Below are 23476 nucleotides of genomic sequence, written 5' to 3'. Positions count from 1 at the left end.
AGTCTGGAAAAATCCTGGTCAGGAGAGAAAGACACATGGGTCTCTAGCTAAGAGAGGTGATGGCTGAAGAGACAGGAGGCTAGAGTGGGTGCCCTCAAGGGATCATAGAAGGGGAATACAGGTGCAGTTTCCCTGAACTGTGACAGAAATAAATGCTTTCTTGGTGTTGAATAAAGTTATGGCCATTTGACCAAAAGTTCCAAATGTGTGTCTATTCTCACGGGCCTTTTGCCATGTGCAATCCTTCTGTGGATCTTCAGTTGCCAACCCACCTACTCCCATTTAAAGCCTCTGTCCACAAAGCGAAAGCCCAGCAAGATCCAGAAGGATGCATAGTAGACACATCAAACTCAATAGGTTCATGGTGGCATAATTAAAATGCACCTCTCCTGACATCTAGGAAGTAACAGGAGTACCCAAAGCAGGAGGTGGAGCTTTTTCAAAGGATATTGGTAGAAAGTATCACTGCTACAATATTTGCACAATATCTAGAGGATAATGTGTGGGAATTTGAGAGACAGAAAGAAAGAACATAGTTTTATAAGACCCAGAATCAACTAGTTAATATTTAAAGTAAGATTTTACTTTGAAAAGTGAAAGTGTAAAAAATGGCAGCTTCTTACTAAATAGATCTGTTTCCTATGAGTATTCACTTTTAGCTACAGAAAACCTTAGGATAGAGAGATATCGACCGACTTGCATGAGGAAGGACGCTTTTAGTGATATTTACTCCTGTTAGCACTTCAGAGCCAATGTAGTTAAGAGAGAAGGAGTTGTATTCTATGCAAAATTCCTGTCGATTACACCTGTGAAATCACACTGAAGGCTAACCAAATTATACAGGTGTCACCGAGGGAATAATTTGACCTGCAAAATCTTTTTTGTTTTAAATCACAGTAAGAAGGAAAAGACTGACTCTCAGATCCTAGGCGAGGTCTGCAGGATTTGCAATTCAATTTTTTCCACCCTCTAGCCCCCTTTGTCTTATAAATTGAGCACACACGACACACAGTTGTATTTTAGAAAACGGTACTTCAAAAATGAGTGTGCATTTTCACATCAAAGTATGCCTTATATAGCAGGAGGATTCTACTGGGCATTTTCCTAGATTACTCCTTGAATTCCTGTCCCCCGCAGATTTCTTTGTTGCCCCGCATTTTGGGTGCCTGGAGCAGCTGGGGGAGAGGTAAATACTGGAGAGAGGAAGTGGCAGGGGCTGGGGATGCCACAGCTTCTGGCTCCTACCCTGCACTAGGCTCACCTGCTAGTTCTGGCTGGGCAGGGCAGGAAGGGACTTGCTCTTCCCCTGCAAGGAGTGGCTGGGTCTGGGGAAGATACACCCTCAGAAACCTTCTCTGGGTGCAGGAAGCTCTGCATCCCCCATGCTTCCAACTCCCATCACTCCTCAGCCATGGAGGATGGGGCACTGTACAGGGAGCTGCTCCCCATCTGCCAAACCCCCGTGCATCTGGACTGGCCCATATGCAGAATTTTAAAATATTGTGCGCAAATTTTTTTTTGGCACAAAATTCCCTGAGGAGTACTAGATGGACAAAGGACCATGAGACAAGGTATGGCATATTGTAATTTAATTTAAGAAAAATAAATCTTAGCGCGAGTTTCCTCTGAAAATGGCAATTAAGGATTTTCCTACAAAGTCTCCTGTTTCACACTAATGCCTTCTAATCTAGTGATACACAAACCCTTTTATGCTCTTGGATTGGATCTAATGAGACTCATTTGGACTGGCTTCTTCCAGGAACCAACAGAATAAACCTTCAGCTCTAGGCAAAGTCCTAGAACCTGATAACCTGCCACACACATGGACAAAATGCCTCCTTATTATACTAGTCTGACCTTCATATCTGGTTTAGGTCTCAAATGATATAATTTATATTGTTTTAGTCATTAGTGGGTATTTGATTACAAAGGCTTTAGGGGAGGGACTCTCAGGTTTGGAAAGTGCCTAGCATATTAGGTGTTGCTGTAATCTAGGCAACAGCAATGACCATTACAACAGACTGAAATTAAGGGAAGTCCATTGTAGGTCGTATCTAAATTGCACAGGGAGAAGATGCACGGAGAACACTGAATACTGCAGGCCTTCACTGTACCCAGGTTTGGCCAGTAGTAATATTTTTCGGGACATTTCCCTAGTCCCTCGTTGAATATTTTTATTCGTTATATGAAAAATGATGATTTAAACTGGGAACGTCTTTTTGGACTGTTTTTGCCACCTTATCAAATAGACTTGAATATTATTGACATAATATTAAAATACATTTTATTTACTATCTAGAGACTTGAAATCAACAAATTAATAACAATTTATTTATATTTCTGGAAATCTTTTTATATTATGGGAGTAAAACATTCATACGTCATCAGGGTTTCTCTCACTAAAACACTTCCCTGCCCTGCAGAGGCCTGAGCCATTGATGCACCTCGGTCCCTCCTATCGTCTGCCTGTGGCACATAACAGCTTTCTGAAAACTGTATGACTTTGGCCTAATTCTGGTGCTTGGGGTGGGGGTGGCTGGGTGGTGTGGGGGCCTGGGACATACATTAGGTCAGACTAGATGATCTGGTGGTGTCTTCTGGCTTTAAACTCTATGACTCCGAGACTTGGTCTACACTACAGAGTTAGGTGAAAGCAAGGCAACTTACGTCAACCTAACTATAAGCGTCTACACTAAAATTTTGCTCCTGCTGATGTAACTTGCCTGCTACACCAACTTAATAACTCCACCTCCACCAAAGGCGCAGAGTCAATGTTGATGTAGTTAGGATGACACAGTGTCCGTGTAGACATTGCATTGCTTACATTACTGTTGTAAGCTTTCAGACTGTTGCTGGCTTTCAGAAGCCATCCCACAATGCCCCACACTGACAGTTCAATCACTGCAGGTGAGGACGTGCGCTGCCAACTGAAGGAGCAAAGTGTAGACATACACAAGCGATGCAATTACTGTAGTGGCTATATGCTGACATGGTTCAGTAGACTTAATTTTGTAGTGTAGATGTGCTGTGAGGCCAGGTCTACACTACAAACGTACATCGGTACACCTATGTTGCTCTGGGGAGTGAAAAATCCACCTACCCCCGAGCGATGTAGTTATACTGACCTCACCCCCAGTATAAACAGCACTATGTCAATGGGAGGGCTTCTCCCCTCGACACAGCAACCACCGATTAACTACGCCAATGGGAGAAGCTCTCCCGTCAGCGTTGTAGCATCTTCACTAAAGTGCTACAGTGGTGCAGCTGTGCTTCCGCAGCCTTTTAAGTGTAGACCTGCATTTAGGGTATATCCAAACGGCAATAAAAACCCCATGGGATCAAGCCTTAGCACTCAGATCAGCTGGCTCAGGCTGTGGGGCTATAAAATTGCTGTGTAGACATTTGGGTCTGGGCTCTAGTCCCAACCCAAACCTCTACTCTGTAATTTTATAGCCCTGCAGCCTAAGCCCCATGAGTCCGACTCAGCTGACTTAAGCAAGCTAGGGGTCTTTTGTTGCAGTGTAGATGTACCCTGAACGTTTTGAAAACTGGTTCTTTAGAATGTTTTTTCATTAAATTACACCCAATTTCAGTACTGTACGTCTAATAACTACTCAAAGCTGATTCAAGATGAAAAGCAGTTTGAATTTGTCGCTGAAACGAAGCACACTGAAAAAAGCTTATGCGTCTTGAATAAAATTTTTTCACATAAACTATATAAAAATCTGTTACAAATCCTACAGAGAAACAAATGATAAAGCATTTTAGAGTTCATCATGAAAAATGTCTTTACATAATAGTTAAAGTCATATTCTACTGCCTGAAGCTGTTTCACAAAGTATAATATTACTCATATTTACATGAGTAACATGCAGCTAAAAAGAGAAAAAGATTACAAAGAACTGTATGTTAGAAAGTATACTTTTGCAGGTAAAGATTTTCTACTGCTACTCACCAAAATATTCATTGAGAAATGCAAGAGAGGCCACATAGCAGCCAAGACTGAAGAATTCAGCCACCACCATTAACCAGTGCCACGTTCGTATGGTCAGTGCAACCATCAAGAGTTCAGTCAAGATTAGGGCAGTAAAAGAAATTGCAACAACATGTACAAACTCAGATTCAAAAAGGAGAAGGGCTCCATACATCAGAATGCCACCTAGAAAAGGAACACAACATGTTACACAGTCAATCTGTAACTATATTTTGGGTCATTCATCTTTACAAATGCATGCTGAAAATGTATCAGTTATCGTGAAAACTTTCTCTGTTAATTTCTTATATAAGAACAGCACTAACTTTTATTTTACATTCTGTGTGTAAAACAAAAGAATAAAAATAAGATGGTTAAAAATTAAAATATGACCATTAGAACATTAAACACATTTCAGCGTAATGCATCTGATCAACCATTAATTACATTTTCAACAATCTCTCATTTATTTGTAGCAGTAGACAAATGAGGTTAATTACTCTTAATTGATTACATAATTCAGATTTCTTAAACAGTACTTCTGTCATTCAATGAAAGAAAACTACTGTGGAGTGTATGCAATATGATAAGCACTTGTTACAATTTTTTTGGATTAGTATTTAAGTAAAAACAGGTCAGTTTTTAGGCAACATACATCAATAAAAATACCAATCCACACTGCTAGAATATCGATTTATGAGATAAACAGAAAGCAATATATATAACTGTGGATGAAATTTTAAGCTTTGAGAATTTAACCTGGAGCTGAAAAAACATTGTTAATAGTAGACAAAAAAATCTTTAGTCTAGTAAAATTAGGGATCTCTCCTACCTTGGTAAATACTGATTAAAACCCAGATGAGGAAGGTTTTAAACGACAAAGATCTTCCCTAGAGGAAACAAGTAAGACAGGTTAGTTAAGTACAGTAGAAAAATCTACTTGATTTGTAGATTTTCAGAGTAGCTAGATGTTCATCAGAGTTACTCTTTCAAAGGCAAATGTTAATTTTACAACTACGCAGAGAAAATTTTACATGTGACATTGGCCGCAAAGTTTTTGTTGGATATGGATTTCCAGGATTAGTTTCAAATTTGTGTGGAAAACTCATAATTTTGGCCAAAACTGGGGAAACTATTGTATAATATAAATAGCAAACCTGCATTTTACATTTAACTGTTGTTGGTTCTTTTAGAAAGGCTATAGTTATACTAAAATTGTTACTTGGTTTGCTTTTAAATTTTTTGGGGAGGATTTATATCTGTCAATTCTGACGTATACATGGGACAACTGCAATCGTAAGTCTCAGAGACACCAAACAAGACCATAGTTAATCTAATCTAGTATACGCTAACCATCCCTTTAAATAGACAACATGGGTGAGGTAATATCTTTTATTGGACCAACTTCTGTTGGTGGGAGAGACAAGCTTTCCAACAACATAGACTTCTCTTCTTCAGGTCTGAGAACCTTTCCCAGTCCTGAAGAAGAGCTCTGTGCTGCTCGAGAGCTTGTCTCTCCCACCAATAGGAGTTGGTCCAATCAATTAAAGATATTACCTCACACACTTTGTCTTTAACATTCTGGCGCTGACAGGGCTACAACATTGTATATTACTTTAAATGTCAGGTAGCCATTTGCTAAGATACAGTGCCCATTTTTACTCATTAAAACTCTGAGAGCTTACTACTTTAAAAGTTTCTGTAGATTATTTCCTTACCCTATAATTTTTGTCTTCCTGTGGCAGTAAACAAATCATTGTCCCAATCAAAATTCATTGGCTTACACATGTATAAATCAAAGAACACATAATTTTGTTTGCATGTGTATATGCATATGTTTCATGCATCCTATGAATCGATTTATGAAACTCGTTAGGGCTTAGAAGAAAGTGCAAGCAATGAAAATATAAGCAGGCATAAGAAAACATCTGTTTCTGCCCATGAAAGAGCTGATCACACCAGCACAGATGTGAATCTGCACTCAGCAAAGAAATGGATTTCAAAATAGCCTGGCCACAGACAGTGATGGATTAACCCATTCTGTTGATCTAGACCAGGGGTCAGCAACCTTTGAGAAGTGGCATGCCAAGTCTTCACTAATTTATGGTTTCGTGTGCCTGTAATAAATTTTACAATTACAGGGGCCCCTCAATGGAATCCCAGACTGGCAGCGGGCTGAGCAGGGCCAGTAGCCAGGACCCCGGCTGGCAGGGGGCCGGGCGGCTGGAACCCAGACCAGCAGCAAGGTGAGCGGGGCCAGCGGCTGGTATCCCAGGCAGCAGGCTGAGCGGGGCTGGCGGCCGGAACCCTGGCTGGCAAGGGGCTGGCGGCCGGAACCCCAGACCAGCAGCGGGCTGAGCGGTGCAGCCTGCAGCCGGTCCGGGGTTCCGGCCGCCGGCCCCACTCAGCCCGCTGCTAGCCTGGGGTTCCGTTCACCCAGGCAGGTAGTGGGCTGAGTGGGGCCAGCGGCCGGGACCCCGGCCGGCAGCAGTGTGTAAGTAAAAATTGGCTCGTGTGCCACACGTTGCTGACCCCTGATCTAGACAGACTAAAAACGTTACTCTTGCTTGATACAGCTTAGGACAGATAGTAAAAAGTGTACTCCTTATCCTGGTAAATTGCCTAGAATACGGGTACCAAATGAGGTAAACAGACAAAACAGAGTATGTGCAAGAATGCACTGAACACTATTATCCAAATGATTTCATAGCCAACACAAAATACACATCCAAGTGTTTGTGCCAATGAATGCCACTAGGTGGCCAGCCATCACATGGTTGCCAAAAGCTTTGGAGGCACAGTAAGATTGCCAGTGATGGACAAACTGACTATCCAGTCACAACATCTTAAGGACCTAGCTAGAGATTGATCTGGTTTGTGTTTAATCTGCAAGGAGATTATGATCCTTTGGGAGTTGCCATGATGATCTCCTTTGGCCTAAGGAATAGAAGTCCTGAAACTATTATTAAACATGGACGGCCTGTACAACAGCTCAAAGAGCAAGCGTAGCAGGATCTTATTTCAACAACCAGGTTTACCCTTTTTAAATATTATGCTAAAGTTTTGTGTAACAAAGCAGTAAGGCTTCTCACCAGATGAAACCACTGAGAGTATAGCTAGTTCAGTACATTTGATAAGTGTTTTTAAAAATCTTTTGGTTTTAAGAGCCTGAGATATTTGGAATGGGTCTTGTTTACCAGAACAATTGAGAATAATTATGATGCACAACTGCATACTAAATAAAGCAGGGTATGAAAACTATACACAAACAGAAGCTGGGTTATGAATAAAGAATAAGTTAATGGAGATAATACTGAAAGAACAGACCACCATAGATCTTTAAAAATACCTGGCTGTCATACTGTTTGCTGTACCAAAAGAGATTATCCAGTTCTACCTAAAATTATCAAAAAAAGCCTAACTTCTCCTTAAAATTGCATTTCTAAAATTAAAACAATTTTAAACTTAGAAAACCACCTATAAATTATATTGTATTATGTTATTTCAACTAATGAATAACAACAACAAAAAACAACACCTGGAAATCATATGGCCTAGTTATGAGTTTGTCTTACCTGGAACATCTCCACAGGGTGAGTATAATAACCTGAAATTATTTTTGGGCATACTAGAGTCAAAATGAATATAATGTATATCTGAACACTTTGTATATTCATACCTTGGTGAGGTCCTTATAAAGTTCTGGATATAGCAATGCCATTTCTGGCTTCACATCCTGATCCAACACTAAAGAGAAGACTGGAAACATAGTGTATATGGTTGCATACCTTAGAAAAAGCATATAAATAGTCTGTATGTAAAAATCATTAAGTAGTACTCTTTATAAGCAATCTATTAACATCAAATAATCCTTTTACTGTGATTTTTCAAGTTTGAGTAAATCTGGCTGAGTGAATATTGTAGTGGTCAGCTCTGGGCAACTTACCCATGTAAGTTTAACAATACTAAATTACATGGTCCTGGGCTTCTTCTGAGAGCTGCCAATTGTGCAAAATTGTAGAACATGGCTACATTAACAAAGTTTAGATAAACCAACCACCTAACTTATTTCCAGTCACCAAAGTCAATAATCCACTTTTGTAACCAGGTCTTTAAAAGGAGAAAGACAAGACAACAAATCCACTGTTGCATCTATTATTCTTAGCATCTTTGTAATGTAAATGCAATATGAAAACAAATACGGAAATACAGAATTTGGCAACAAGTGTTGTCATGTCCATGAGGATCTCAACAGCCCAACCAGGAGGCTGGATTTTTGATAAACACATGCTGTCTTAGGATCACAAATGATTTTTTTTTTAATATGGTTTTCTAGATTATTTGTAAATGCTTTAAGGACTTTTACTATATGCCTATGCAGTGCCTAGGACCCTGACTTGACTGGGGCCTCTAAGTGCCACTGATGTCAACAGAAAAATGGAGAGAGAGTTTTCTAATTTATGAGAGCACTCTGTTTGAAAAACACCTAAATTAGTAATTAAATATACAGGCATCATCATAATGTCATATGTGACTTAAAAGGACTTGTTTCAGGAACACTTTGAGGAGTTCTGCCTTGCAACTGCACAGGATCCAATCATGCTTGACTCTGAGCTGTGACTTGAGCACATGATCTCTTTCATCCAATACTATATTCTCATTCTTCTTGATTGTTATGCAGATTCAAAGCCAGGGCCAAAATTCCTTAATACCCGTGAAGAGTTTTGAAGTCTTCAGACGCTCCATAAGCAAAAAATATTGTAAGACAGTCATGCTGGGCTGTTAACAAGGCACAGTGTTTTCACCCCACCTATGCTTGTAACCATGGCTATTTCCAACATGTGAAGCAGAAAAGAGTACATACATTCCAGCCTCAGAAAGGAAAGACATTTCAGGGTGGAAAAGGGGTGGAACTGGAAACTGATAATGGATAAAGGTCCATACTCATGAATAAAATGTGTTACGTTCAGTTAAAATTGAACTCACTAAGCTGAATACGCTCTGTTATGTGCAGCTCACTTGCTTTTGCAGTTGCGATAATGCAGGCATTTGGACCACAGGCTTTGATGCTGAAATGCACATCAACTTAACTTTTTGCCTTTTACCAATACACCTCAGTATTTGGGATTTTTTTTCTTTAGAGGATTAGCTACAAGGCCATGCCAATGGGATGCTTGGTATCTTGCGCTGCTTTTGAGAGGTTCAGCACTGAGGAGTGGTAAAGGAGGTTGGGTTGCTTTGTGATCCTCTGCTACATGGATGCTGTTTTGCTCATACTAGCACCTGTTAGTTCATCAACCACAAATGCACGAGGAATGGATCAGAAACCAATATTTTCTTTAAAAAAATTATTCGGAAATAAATGTTACCTGGTATTGTAACTATTGATTTAAACTTACCCTACCATTAGGAATCCCTGGTACAAAGGGATAGAAGCAAAATAGAAGACTGAAGAAAATACAGCCTTGAAAAAAAGAACACATATTTTAAAACTATGCATTAGTCAATTACCTTTTCTTTTCTTTTTTTTTTTTTTACTATCCCTCTGCGTGCAGTGCAGTGCACTACAATAAATCAAATTAAATGATTAATTTTAAAACTTTCACAATAAATATTTTTAAGGGTAATGACATTTTGTGGGCATTATAGAAACATAAAAGTTTAAATACCTGCATAGTTGAAATAATAAGGCCCCGGTGCATGACAAATTGACCAAGTGCTGCTGATCTTTTGTAACTATTTCGACCATGAACCATCAGCAGCCTGCCTATGTGTTTAAATTGTGTGATAGAAAAGTCAGCTGCCAGGGAAGCTTGTTTTCCCTCCTAAAGCAAAAACAAAATACAACATTTTAAAAATGTTACATTTTATGCAGAAAAGGATCTTGGAAAGCACAGTGTCTTAAGAGATTAATAATAAACAAAATGTTCAGATTTCAAAATTTTAATAAGCAACCAATTTGTAACTGCAAAATTCACTCCTGCTTCATAAGAGGTAAGATTAAGATTCTGTCATGGGTATTTTTAGTAGAAGTCAAGGACAGGTTACGGGGCTGGCCATCATCTGCTACTCTGCTAGACCCGGGACTGGCCGCTGCTCCTGCAGCAAGGGCTGACCTAACTCTCCCACCTCCGGCTGTTTCAGCCCTGGCGCTGCTGCTCCGGTGCTGATAGCTGCACCAGCCCTGCCACTGCGGAAGTCGTGGAAGTCCCAGAAAGTCACTGAATCTGTGACAGAATCAGACCCTTAATAACAGAGTTTTATCAGCATTGCAATGTATTTAATGTAAAATGCAAACTGCTGTATATTGAATATATTGAAGTCTGTGATGACTGCTACAAATAAGTACAATCTGTCTCTTTCAGTGCAACATATGTTCAGTGCAACATATGTCCCAAGCCTGTCTCTTTCAGTGCAACATATGTATTTTATACAAAATAACCTACAGGGATTGTGTTTTTCTTGACTGTTTCTGTACACAAGGTGAGAAAATATTAACACACGGATTTTATGACTTTTTGAAAAAATACTTAAACACTATTTGCATTGTACTGAAAAGTGTGAACTTTACCAATGTCTTCATTATAAAGCTGCTGCATAATTAATTACAATTTAAAAAGAAAGCTTGAATACAATATTGTTGAAATGACACGTAGGATAATTTACATGAAATTAGATAAGCTTACCTTGCCTTCGATTCCAATTCCACAGTCTGCTGCTTGGATCATGCTGACATCATTTCCTCCATCACCTGGAAATGCCATTGCACTATGCAGTTATTCATACTTTCCCTTATACATTTTAAAAAAACCTTCTCTCAATAGATCTTTTACTGTAAAGAAGTTGTAATATTTGGAAGTTTACTGCCTTGAAATGTTGACCTGTAACCATTCTGGTTCACTGTTGCCACCTACTCTCCAAATTTATCAAATTCTTGTTACTATGAATGAAACTAGGTCTGGCACTCACCTATTGCACAAGTGCGTTTTCCAGTGTGGTGTTGTAACAGTTTCACAATATGAGCTTTCTGCGTGGGTGAACATCGGCAACAAACTACAGCAGGGCACTGGCATGCCAGCTCTACAAATTCATGCTCGTAGTACTTCAGACAAACCTATGGAAAGGAACATATTTTATCCTATTTGACGTTCTGTTCTTAATCATGAGAGGCACCATAGTACAGGCTCATTTCACGAATAGAAAACACTTGATGGAAAAGGAAATCCCTCCTTCTGCCATAGAGTGACATCAACAAAACAATTTTACCCACATTCTCTGGACCATGGCTTTTTACTGTAAACTAGCACTCTTACAGCTGTTTCATTGGCCCTAATAGAAGAGACAAAATTTCATATAGTCACAGTACCAAATCATATTGCATACACCTTTCATTAATCTAAATCTGTCTTAAGCAACCATCAAAGAACTAATACAATTTGGTTGTCTAGTAAAGTTGTTCTTGATTTATGGCTCAAGCAAAATTGCACTGGCAACCCTGAGATGCTTTAAAGTACAGGGGGAATTTTCAAAACCATTTTCTAAATAAATGAGGATATGAACAACACTTTCCTTTTCATATAGAATAGTGCAACTAAATTACTTTTGATCGAAGCCCAGGTCTTACCTCTAGAGAGTCCCCAGATATCACCAAGGCACAGTCGTGCTTCCTTCTAAAAGCATTAAGTTCTAAGTGAGCTTCTCCTCGACTGATTACCTTCAATAAAAATACACACTCAAAATTAAAAGATTTAATTGTTAAACAAGTTTGAACTGAAATACCAGAAACCAGAGAAACCAAGACCAGAAAGCACATGTTATTCAAAGTGTTCTACCCCAGCGTGTGTAACACCAGGAAGTAGCTCTGCATGTGTCTTTCCCATCTTGCATGAAAGAACTGAGATGTGAAAGCAATCTTCAAAAAGGAAGCAAATCTGTGCAGGCAGCGCATTCAGTGCCTCACCAAAGTGGATCAGGCTGCAAAACCATGCATATAAAATCTCTTAAGAACTTTATGTGGGATTGAATCATTCAAGTTTGGTAACTCTAGATAAACCCTCTAACTCAGAAAAATGACATTGCTTAATAATGAATAAGATGTATCTGGAACAATGTGATGTGGCCACATTAGTGGTTCCATTAGTTTGGATGAGGAAAAGTAAAACCCTAAATCGTTCAAGAGGCACAGGAATACAATTACTTGTGTTAGTCCTTTTTGGAACTTGCAGCTGAAAATGTTTTCCTAAGCAGGCTATACGAAGACTAGTTTGGGTATGAATAAGTACCATGGAGTCATATAACACACACAAATCATAACGAACCTCCTGGGGGTCAGAGAATATCATTATACAGTATTTTTATTCACATAAACGTATCACAGGATGGAATCAAATTTGTGAAATGCAATATGGGTTCAAAGTGTACACAATATAATTTTATAAGGACCAAATTAAAACACAGAACTTGCAAAATTTACAATATAACCAGGTTAAAGTGTACTAATATAATTTTAAATACAAAATGTTGACTTTCAAGTAGACTTTTCTGCACTATCCTGGACAAGATACAGTTGTTAGTCTAGAAGAAAATTTCTAAAATGCTTTCACATGTGATTTGGGCCCTGTCAACATTGGCTGTCCAAATCAAATTTAAAATGGGCGAGCCTGAACAAAATTAAACTGATTTGGGATAACATTGTTCTTGGCCTACTGCAGACAGAATCAGAGGCTGCATGTCTTGAACCTGTCTCTCTCCAACAGTAGGAACTCCAGGTCTGGCTCCTGTTAGCATACAACTCCTTATGCTGGATTAACTGCACACAAAGATCTGCAGGGGCATTATGATGCAACTCAACAACAAAATGCTCCAAAAATAACAAATATGGAATTCTCTCTCCTTCCCTTCTAAACTAAGTGTGTGTTGGGGGAGGTTGAAGAGGGAGGAGAAACAAGCTCCTATTCTGTCTACCACCGGGGGCTGGGCCCTACTACTGGGTCTAGCATCACAGGAATCGAGAGGTGTCTTCACTCAGAACTAACTACTCAGCATGACACGCTCTCTCTATAGTGCCACCTGTCAGCTAACAAAGAGAAAGAAAGTTTTTATGTTTGCGACATATCCATTTGTTTTACCATAGACAGAAACAACATCTAAAAGCCTTAAGAATAAATTAAAAGGAGCATTCACAAGCCTAAAAAAATCTAACTTTTTTTTAATAGGAGTCTAAGTGGCAAACTCTTTGTTAATTGATATTTGGAATATCAGAGAAGACATTTTAACAATGACTATCAATCTAGTACAGGTTTCAGAGTAACAGCCGTGTTAGTCTGTATTCGCAAAAAGAAAAGGAGTCCTTGTGGCACCTTAGAGACTAACCAATTTATTTGAGCATGAGCTTTCGTGAGCTACAGCTCACTTCATCAGATGCAACCTAGTACAGTGACTTCTAGTAATTATTTCTTTATCCTGCACATATAATATTATAAAATAAGCCATGGACATAACATATTTTTGTGATTTTTCAGGTTCCCCCAAACTGATCATGTTCAATTTAATATTTATTTCAATTGTCAGTCAGATTTAAGTACTGTAACATGCTAAAACATTTTTTTTTAAAAATTGTTTGCAAAATGCTGGCATAGACAAGATAGAATTCTATATAAATTAATTTTCTAACTAATTTAAAACTTTGTGTATTCTAAATTAACAGTTCCAAATTGATCTCTTATTACTAATCTAGGTAATGAAAATAAAAATCTAACTCAAACTAAATAGATTTGTTCAGAAAGACTTAATTTGTAGTGTTACAACATGGAAAGGTCAACAAAAATTGATCTGAAGTTTTATCAGAAGCATTAATAATTGAATTGCAAATAGGAGTCTGCAGGGCCTAATTTGCTATTCTGATGGTTCGGAAGAAACTAAATTTACATGTAAATTATATTGAAATAATTATTTCTGTAGGTGCAAGTGGTTCATTTAGAACAAACAGACTTTATGTCTGATCAGACATCATCAATCAAGACCTAGGGAATCTTTATTTTTGTTTGAATTCAATATAGTTGATGTTATGAAAATATAACAAATGTATATAAATACAGATATTCAGTTTGCATTTCTATTCATTTTCTTAAAGAGAGAAACGAGAAAATACAAGTATTTTAATTGAAGACTAATAGATTAACAATTCTGGTTTTCTGCTTTTGATCAGGACCCTTGTTCTGCAGAAGTAATGTGTTTGGACTCTCACTTATATCAGTGTAATTCAGGAGTAACGCAGTGGAAGTCAAAGGAGTTATACTAGTGTAAAACTGGTGCATTAGGACAAGTCCTTTATGAAACATCTGGAAGAAGTATCAATAAGTTCATACGTAATGCTTTATAATCTTCAGTCTTTAAATAGTCACCAACTTGAAGTACAATTTCTACGGAATTGTAATATGACGTCCACAATAACAGCACATCAACTATTTATCATTAATTCTATTACCATGAATATCAAATTAATGATTAACAGCTGGCCACTTATTAAGCAATATTTATTTTACTCTAACTCTTATTTGATGAGGCCAATCTTAAAATATTATCTGGAACTATACTCACAGGTCTGAAAATATGAATATCTTGAGTTCTAGATACTAAGTGGGAACTTTTTGCAATACAAGTAGCTGTCTCCAGTTTATCTCCTGTTAACATCCATATCTGCAAAAGAATTTTAGAGTTAATTCAGTTGAACATTAAGACCTGTTCTCAAAAGCTGAATGATATTTGTATCTTCTTCAAATCTTCTCCTACTACTCTGCTGAACCTGATAACCAGGAAGGATGCATTGGCTACATATCTTTAAACCAAAGAAATTAAAAGGCTCATTTTTACTATAATTGCACACAAAGCGTGAGATTACATGCTGTCCTTTTTAGGCACAGCACAGATTTTGCAGTTCAGGAGGAAAAGGAGGTGGGTGGGTTATGGAGGATTTAAACAACTTTTGCATCCTCCCAATCCTGGGCTGTTCCAAGAACTGGAGAGGCTCCTATGACCCAAGTTACAGCAGTGTCTTGGGGCTGCCCTATGGGCTAGAGCATCACTCAGAATCTCTAGCACACAGCATACTGTGGCCCTGCCCTCAACACACCCTTCCTGCCCTCCCCCTTCTATTAGTGCTTGCAAGGAGGCTTGGAAGGTAGCCTTATGTCTGTTATCCACAATTCCTGTGCAGGAAGACTGCTCCCTCCCCTCCAGATGTAAGCTGTTCTGGTCCTCTTGGTCTGGGCACTATACAGTTATATGGGAAGACACAGTTCCTGACCCAAGGAGCTTACAATTTTAAAGGCCAAAGTTAAAAAGTTTGGGAAAGGACAAGTAAAATGGATAGGTTTAGGATTGGCACATATTTTGTTGGTTTTCTTTTGTTTATGTAGACAACCTATCCCCCACTGCTCCTCTACTTAGCCACTGTCAGTTATTCTTAAAATAGAAACTATCCCCTTAATCATTGAAGGGAAAGGAGAGAAGGGGAGATGGGAGACACAAAAGAGGAAAAGTTGGCATGGCGAGTGAATCAAAGAGACTGTGATGCAGAAAGGAGGGAGGAGACTGAAGCAAACAATCAGCAGAGAGTCAAGACTTTACATAGTTTTATTTCTGGCACCTAGGGGAAGGAAGGAAGTCTCTGGTGTAAAGGAGGGACTACTGTGGCCAGTGGACCCTCCGGGGTATAGAGGGGAAGAGATGCCCCCTACTAGGACATGTTGGATTTGTGTGGTGACAAGGAACCCTGCCCACACCTTAGGCCCTGTCCTACTACTGCTCCAAGCTATCTGGCCATATGGTGTCTATAAGTCTGGCCTGCCTCCAGGAGGTGCTGCTCTTCCTTCAGACCACATTCCAACATCTGATGGAAAAAAATGAGAATGTGGATTAAAGATGTTTGCTGTGGTCATTGACTTCACAAAGGCATTTGATTTGGTTTGGAGGGAAGCATTATGGAAAGTACAAAAATCATATGGAATTCCAGATAGGATAATTGCAATTATAGAAGTTATGTATGAAGTTATGTATTATGACAATTACAGAAGTTATGTATGAAGATTTGTCACGTTATGTATGAAGATTTCTCCTTTGCCTTTTTGCTGAGACTTCATATGAATACTAATTAGTGCCAATTCAGTGGTTTTATGATGTGAACACCTAAGTAACGTTGCTAATTCTTTTAGTACACATTCCACACAGGACAGTTTCATGGTAAAGATTGATAAGCGTCAATGACAAAATAATAATAGATAAATTCCTCTCTTTGCACAGGCTGCTGAAGAGGTGGATGCTTAAGGGGAATCAAATTTGTGGAGGGAAAGGGAGTTTGTGTGTTCTGCTTGCTGTTCATTGATATTTGTTTTTGTAATTTAAGTCAGGGACACCTAGAGTCTTAGGTAGGTGTCCTTTTTCATTCTGTATAAATCTAAATAAATAAATACAAAACTAAATAAATCAGTTTTGAAAAAATACACAATTAGAATACCATGCTAACTGTCTTTTGGTAGTATGCATTTAGTACCTTTATTCCAGCATTTCTTAGCATCTCCAGAGTTGGTCTAACATCAGCTTGTAGTTGATCCTCTACTCCAGTGAGGCAAAGCAATTCCATTTCTCTCTCCAAACTCTCCACAACAGCAGCCACCTTGAGGGCTCTATCATGTATGCTTAACTTTGCTTGGTTATATCGATTCTGTTCACACAAACACAAAACCCCAAGCCCCTTATTTTAGAGAGAGCTTGCTAACACTCGTAAAGAGAAAATAAATCTTCAGTTTGTCAGTATTTGTTGACAATGACTCATGATGTAACATATTTAAATTTATCTAAATATCTTAAACCCAAGAACTAACAATTAATCAACACATTTTACGTCACTAGATCAGTGCAAGTTTCCTTGCCTGATCCTTAGAGTGAATCATGAGAAGACTTTATAAAAAGCAGGCCTCATGACACTTAAGTAGTGATTGTCCTTGTTTTTCAGAACTAATAGATTTTTGTGCTACACTGAAACTCTAAAATTAATTTAATGAGGACCTCTGATGCTGTATAGCAGTAATCCAATAGTATAATAAACAAAACTAAACAGTATCCTGTGAAAGATTTTGGAATAGTTGCTAAGGAATGTCAAAAACTGATAGAATATCACAACACTTCTGTTTAAACACATCAATTATTACCGATATTTTAAATCAAAATTTGATCACATCATCTTAATAGAATACAAATAGTAGTATTCCTTATAAAGTGCTTTGCATTATTTGAGCTCAAGAGCTATGCCCGGAATACAGATTCCTCTCTATTTTCATACCTCAAAATCTTGGTACTGCTCTTCTGTTAATGACTTCTTGGCAACCACCAGAGTGCGCAATCCTTCTCGTGCCATGTTGCCACACTAGATAGACAAAAGTACAAAAGAAGAATGTAGGTAAAATAGCATGCTGTTCTGTACTACAGACCAACAATAGGGCATGTGGTACCTATCTTTACTGACAGGAATTACAGATTAACCAGCATCACTTTAATACTTGGAAATATATTGGAACAAATTATTAAACAATCAGTTTGTAAGCTTCTAGAGGATAACAGGATGATAAGTAATAGCCAACACAGATTTTTCAAGAAAAAAAATCATGCCAAACTAACCTCCTCTGATTAGGTTACTGGCCTAGGGGATCAGAGGAAGCAGAAGACATGATATATCTTGATTTTAATAAGCCTTCTGACACAGTCCAATATGGCACTCTAATTAATTAGTTAGGGAAATGGGGTCTAGATGAAATTACTATAAGGTGGGTGCACAACCGCTTGAAAAAATCATACTCAAAGAATAGTTATCAGTGGTTCGCTGTCAAACTGGGAAGGTATATCTAAGAGTTAGAGGGGTTTTGTCATGGGTGAGATACTATTCATAATTTTCACTAATGGCTTTGATAACGGAGTAGAGAGTATGGTTATAAAATTTGTGGATGATACCAAGCTGGAAGGGGTTGCAAGCACTTTGGAAGACAGGATTAGAATTCAAAAAGCACCTTGATTAATTGGAGAAGTGGTCTGAAATTAACAAAATGAAATTCAATAAAGGCAAGCGCAAAATACTATACTTAGGAAGGAAAAAGCAAAAGCACAAATACAAAATTAGGGAATAACTGGTGAGGCAGTAGTACTGCTGAAAAGGATCGGGGGATTGTAGTGGATCACAAACTGAGTCAACAATGTGACGCAGTTGCAAAAAAGTTGCATTAATATAAATTCTGGGGTATATTAACAGGAGGTACTTATTCCACTCTATCTGCCATTGGTGAGGCCTCAGTTGGAGTACTGTGTTCAGTTTTTTTGCACCACACTGTAAGTAAGATGTAGACAAGTTGGAGAGAAAGCAAAAAAATTATAAAAAGTTTAGAAAATTTGATCCACGAGGAAAGATAAAAATTGGGTATGTTTAATCTTGAGAAGAGAAGATGGAGGAGGAGCTTGATGATAATCTTCAAATATGTTAAGGGCTATTATAAAGAGGAAGTTGATCAACTGTTTTACATGTCCACCAATGGTAGCACAAGGAGTAATTGGTTTAATCTGAAGCAAAGGAGATTTAGATTAGATAATAGGAAAACAATTCTCACTATAAGAAGAGTTAAGTACTGGAACAGATTACCAATGGAGGTTGTGGAATCCCAGTCAGTGGATGTTTTCAAGAAAAGACTAGACAACTGTCAGGTATACTAGACCCTGCCTCAGTGTGGGAGGCTGGAATTGATGACCTTTCAAGGTCCCCTCCAGCCCTACATTTCTATGATCTCCAAAACAGCTAATTTGGTTTTCTAGTCCCTCCTAGATTAGTCTGGACACTAGGTAAAATGATCTCCAACTAGTATATGGAGAAAGGAAAATTCAATTAAATGTGTGATATCAACATCCTGTGAGAGAATACATTTTGGCTAAGCAATCCAGTCTGAGAAACTTCTTAAGCAGTACAAACTTCAAAATCAACTAAAAAATGAACTAATCACAGAAAGTGCAATGAGCAAGGAAAGGTATTCAGGACAAGAGTTAAGATTTACTGGAAGGTGGAAGAGCCATGGTTTGAATGAAGCTACTGCCTTTAGAAGACTGAATCTGGTGTCATAAATAAAGATAAAGGAATCACTAATCTTCCCTTTACTGCACATAAGGCATCCATCTCCATGCCAAGAGAGCTAAAGTTCAGACTGTCATCTGTGCCACCCTGCAGAAAGCCACAAGGCTGAGTACAGAATTACAGGTAGGGTAATCTCTCTAGCTCCACAACAAGCCCTGTAGCTGCCCAGGCTTCATAGTAAGATTGGTTTCTTTTGTGCATGCAGCATAGTGGTTTTAACCCAGCCTGATAACTCCTTTATCTCAAACATACCTTTTCCTTAGCCAAGCTGAGACAAATAAGTAATTTGGATCCTTGCGGAGAACCACACATTGAGAATAGCATCTGATACTACGGCTCACGAAATCTTAGTTGAAAAGATAATTCAAATTGACTTTGATAAAAATGCTATAGTATACACTGAAAATTGGCTAAGAGGCTGTGATCTAAGTGGTAAAGTACTGAATTGGAGGAAGGTGCCTAGTGAGTTGTGCATAAATCTGTGTTAGAATAAGTACTATTTCAAATTTATATTCATAATTTATTAAGGAATACACAGCAAACAGATAATAAACAGAGGAGTTGTAAAACAGAAAAAACTCTGAAATAATACAAATATACCCAGAAATCTTAGAAACAGCAGAACTTAATAAACGTGATAATCTGTGAAAAATACAAGCTAATGGACATATAGAGAAAAATCATCCACAATGCAGATATTCAGTGGTAATGAGTAACATGGGAAGTAGTAATTCAGAAAGAAACTAAGGAGTAAAAATGGACAGCAAATTAAATATGTTTGCAATTGCATGACTGCAAAATAGGCTAATGTAAAGGGTTAAAAATGTATACTTGGATAGATCAATATTAAAAGGTAGGAGGTGGGTGACAATAACAGTTGTGAAGCATGCAAACACCAAGTAGGGAGAGATTATTTTATGCGGTATGAAGGGATATAACTAGAAGTAACAGGATTAATTTTTTTAAAATGTAGTCTGAATATAAGGAAAATCTATCTGGCAGCATGGTATTTTAGGCTAGTTTTCCCCATTCTTTTGATAGTTAAGTCCCCCTTCAGAAAACTGAAACCAATTATGCCTCCTTCAACTCTCATGTGTTGTTAAAGGCTTACCTAAAATGGAGTAGATTGTGTAGATCTTTAATATATTTCCTGTTTTCTTACATGCTTTGATGGTCAATGAAACAGTTAACAATGCTGACATTTTAAAGTATCATGATTTGCATTTGAGTTAGCACCTATTGGAATGCATGGGGCAATTTACAACTCAGAGCTTTTGTTTCAGATCCTCTGCAAACTAAGACTACCATTTGTCATCCATAACACTTGGGATACTTTTACAAGGTTTTCTTCATAGCACAACAGCTAGAGACGCTGGAGGACCATTGAGACACCTGTTCACACTCACGCTGGCTAGTCTTGGGCTATGGAATAATCTCTCAACGTATGTGACAGAATCTGCATCATTTAGCATTTCTATTATAGACTGGACAAAGCAATAAAATATGTACTTCCACCTTAAAGCCCATTTCCCTGGGACAATCCTGCAATGGCTCCAAGGAGACTGACTATAGGGGACAGTGTCCTGAATCTGGTTGTCCAAAGTCACATGGACCCACAACTAGGAGAATTCCAGTAGTCTCACTTTTGTGATGTAGGGCTACCATGTGCCTCTACTCTTTCAGGCAGAGAAAACAATGACTGCAAACACAATATATATGTAATTCCCGGGGTAAGAGAGCCTGTGTGAAAATCTTCTTAGATAAGGGTTTGACCCATCTAGCTGTTAAGAGACAAATGGGAGGCCCACAAATACAGAACATAAGCTCACGGGGCATTCCCTCTGCCTGTCCTCGTGGTGGAAATACTTTGACGATGGACTGTCCTCTTGCAAATGACTCTGGTTGGGGCAGGGTAAAGAAAAAAAATGAAAATTGCCCCCTCAGCTAGGCAGAGATTGCAGCACAGATTTTCAAATGCTAAAATCAAAATTCAAGTTAAAAAAATATTAGCTCAAAACTTTGCTCTGTACCACAGAGGTGTTTCTCCTTACTTTACGCAAGAACAGATCTGGATTTCTCTGGAGCTAATGATCCTACCACAGTTATAAGTGATAGAAACTGAAATGAAATTTCCTTACTCCATGCATTGGTAGAAGATCATATTACACAGGCAGAGAGAATCTAGGGGAACGTAAAATTATGGTTAAGATGGAATTTTCACTGATTTATAGCTTTACCTCCAAAATGTAACTAGGAGCTGAAAATGTATATGCTTTTTTCCCCTCAGCCCAGCTACCAACTTTCTTCTATCTTCTCTTAATTCCACTCATGAGGGTTTAGGGTCAGTCACCAAATTGCAGGTGAAAAGTACTAGATGGGATTCATCGGAACCAGGACTGGCCTTTGATATGGCCAGGCAAACGGGGTGAAAGCACACAGTCTCTCTCTCTCTCACACACGTGCACACACAGTGTCTCTTTCACACTCACCCCCCAACACATATTTGTATTATTAATTATTATTGTTGTTGTTTCTCCTTGGTAATCCTGCAATGCACATATTTCTCTGTAATTTTATTCTTTCAAAGTGCTGTTATTTTAGTTTTTTGACTGGTCTGTGCATTTCATAATTTTATTTCTCTCTTATGGTAACATTTATTTCTTTGAGTAGTGAGTTCTAAAATGCCTAACCTGTCCTGGCTGGAGTAATTATCATTATTACTTTTATTATCGTATTGTGCTTTGTCAGTCATTATTTAAAGTGGTGCAATCGAATAATACTATCCTTCTAGAATGTAACTTTACTGTGTACTAACCTTAGCAGTGCCAGTTTAAAAAACATTAGCTAACATATAACTTTAGACACCGGGCAGATGACGGTCGCTTATTTTCAAATTGTATTTTTAGTTGTATCTGTAAAATAACTTAAAATTTGCATGAAAATAAATGCAGTTCCAGCTAAGATACCAATAGCAATGATGGAGTCAAATGTTAGTGAGTCATGTACATGATTGTGATTGGTAAACATAAATGCCAAAATAAATTCCCTTTCCTAATAAAAGAGAAAAAAATCTTAATCACATATGTTAAAATTAAGTATGTTTTTAGTGGAGTGAAAGACAATTGATTAAAATACAGTAGATAATGACAGTAACACAGAGTGTGTGTCTGTTAGAGAAAGTAAGCAGATTTTATTTATTTTTATTTACTGAAGATAGTGTACAAAGTATCAAATATGTGTTTCTGATATCTGTGTTAAAGCTCCAGAACAAATACCTCAAGGTTTGGGATTGGGAATATCCTGCTGTATTATCTCCTGATTGTTCTAAATTTACATATCAACTTTAAACGTGGCTTTAATTGGCATTAATACATATATTTTTTCTTTCTTTATATAACCATTAGATACAGCGCTCCTGTAAGCTTATTCCTGTTATCATCTGCAAAAAACCCCAGAGTTTTCAGTGTCTAAGTAGTCCCTGGAATCCCAGTTAAAGTTTCCTCTCACCCCCACAAAATCTGAAATCGTGCCTCAGTGAGCTAGGAGTGGCCAGAGGGCTGTGGGCTCTGGCAAGATGCAGCCCCGTGTGACAGCACGAAGCCACCTTGAGCCACATGCCGAGCACCAGGCTCCACAAGCCACAGCAGCAGCGCAGAAGGAAGGGTGGCAGTACACCATATACTATGCCACCCTTCCTTCTGCGCTGCTGGTGGTGAGGGCATTGCCTTCAGAGCTGGGCGCTCGGCCAGCACCTGCCAGTATCAGGCTGCCCTGCCAGTGCTTAATTTGTGCCAGGGCTGAGCTCTGGCATCTCTTTCAATACAAATTAAACACTGGGGGAGGCAGCGGGGCCCAGAGGTGATGGGCAGGGGGAAGCCCAGGGTGCCGAGGTGGTGGGGGCAGGGAAGAAGAAATACAAGTTCGCCCAGGGTGCCATTTGCCCTAACGCCAGAGCTGATCGGAACCATCAATGCATGATCCTTACTTAGCAACAGGATCACCTGCTGCTACTGAGCCATATGAAGAGCTGAATGCTTCCAGAGTACTGCAGACATAGGCACCTACTCCCTGGGTGCTTTGGGGCTGGAGCACCCACAGGGAAAAAATGGTGGGTGCTGAACACCCACTGGCAGCCCCCCATCTGCTCTCCCCCACAGCACCTCCTGCCCACTGGTGGGCCCCATGGATCAGCGCTTCCCCCATCTTCCCCAATCAGCTGTTTTGCAGTGTGCAGGAGGCTGCAGAGGAGAAGCGAGGATGAGATGTGCTTGGGAGAGCGGGCAGAACTGGGTGGGAAGAGGGAGGGTGGGAGTGGTGCTGGGGCAGGAAGAGGTGGG

At 38.8% G+C, this 23476-nt stretch overlaps 1 protein-coding gene across 2 annotated transcripts in view; it reads right to left on the bottom strand.

The window, feature by feature from the left end:
- The window catches only part of ATP9B (ATPase phospholipid transporting 9B), a 294054-nt gene that overhangs the window by 4076 nt on the left and 266502 nt on the right, over positions 1 to 23476 (bottom strand). For both annotated transcript variants that reach the window (XM_077810530.1, XM_077810529.1), the window contains exons 18-28: positions 17313 to 17396; positions 16524 to 16694; positions 14573 to 14671; positions 11598 to 11687; positions 10943 to 11087; positions 10660 to 10724; positions 9643 to 9798; positions 9373 to 9437; positions 7653 to 7761; positions 4806 to 4863; positions 3956 to 4159 (exon numbers count right to left, since the gene is read on the bottom strand). In XM_077810530.1, the coding sequence (XP_077666656.1) occupies positions 3956 to 4159; positions 4806 to 4863; positions 7653 to 7761; positions 9373 to 9437; positions 9643 to 9798; positions 10660 to 10724; positions 10943 to 11087; positions 11598 to 11687; positions 14573 to 14671; positions 16524 to 16694; positions 17313 to 17396 (1246 nt within the window). The remainder of the gene's footprint in view (positions 1 to 3955; positions 4160 to 4805; positions 4864 to 7652; positions 7762 to 9372; positions 9438 to 9642; positions 9799 to 10659; positions 10725 to 10942; positions 11088 to 11597; positions 11688 to 14572; positions 14672 to 16523; positions 16695 to 17312; positions 17397 to 23476) is intronic.

The sequence above is a fragment of the Eretmochelys imbricata genome, chromosome 2 (genome assembly GCF_965152235.1).
Source record: "Eretmochelys imbricata isolate rEreImb1 chromosome 2, rEreImb1.hap1, whole genome shotgun sequence".
NCBI classification, from domain to species: domain Eukaryota; kingdom Metazoa; phylum Chordata; order Testudines; family Cheloniidae; genus Eretmochelys; species Eretmochelys imbricata.
Note: the sequence above shows the minus strand (reverse complement) of the source record. Positions and strands in the feature narration are given on the sequence as shown.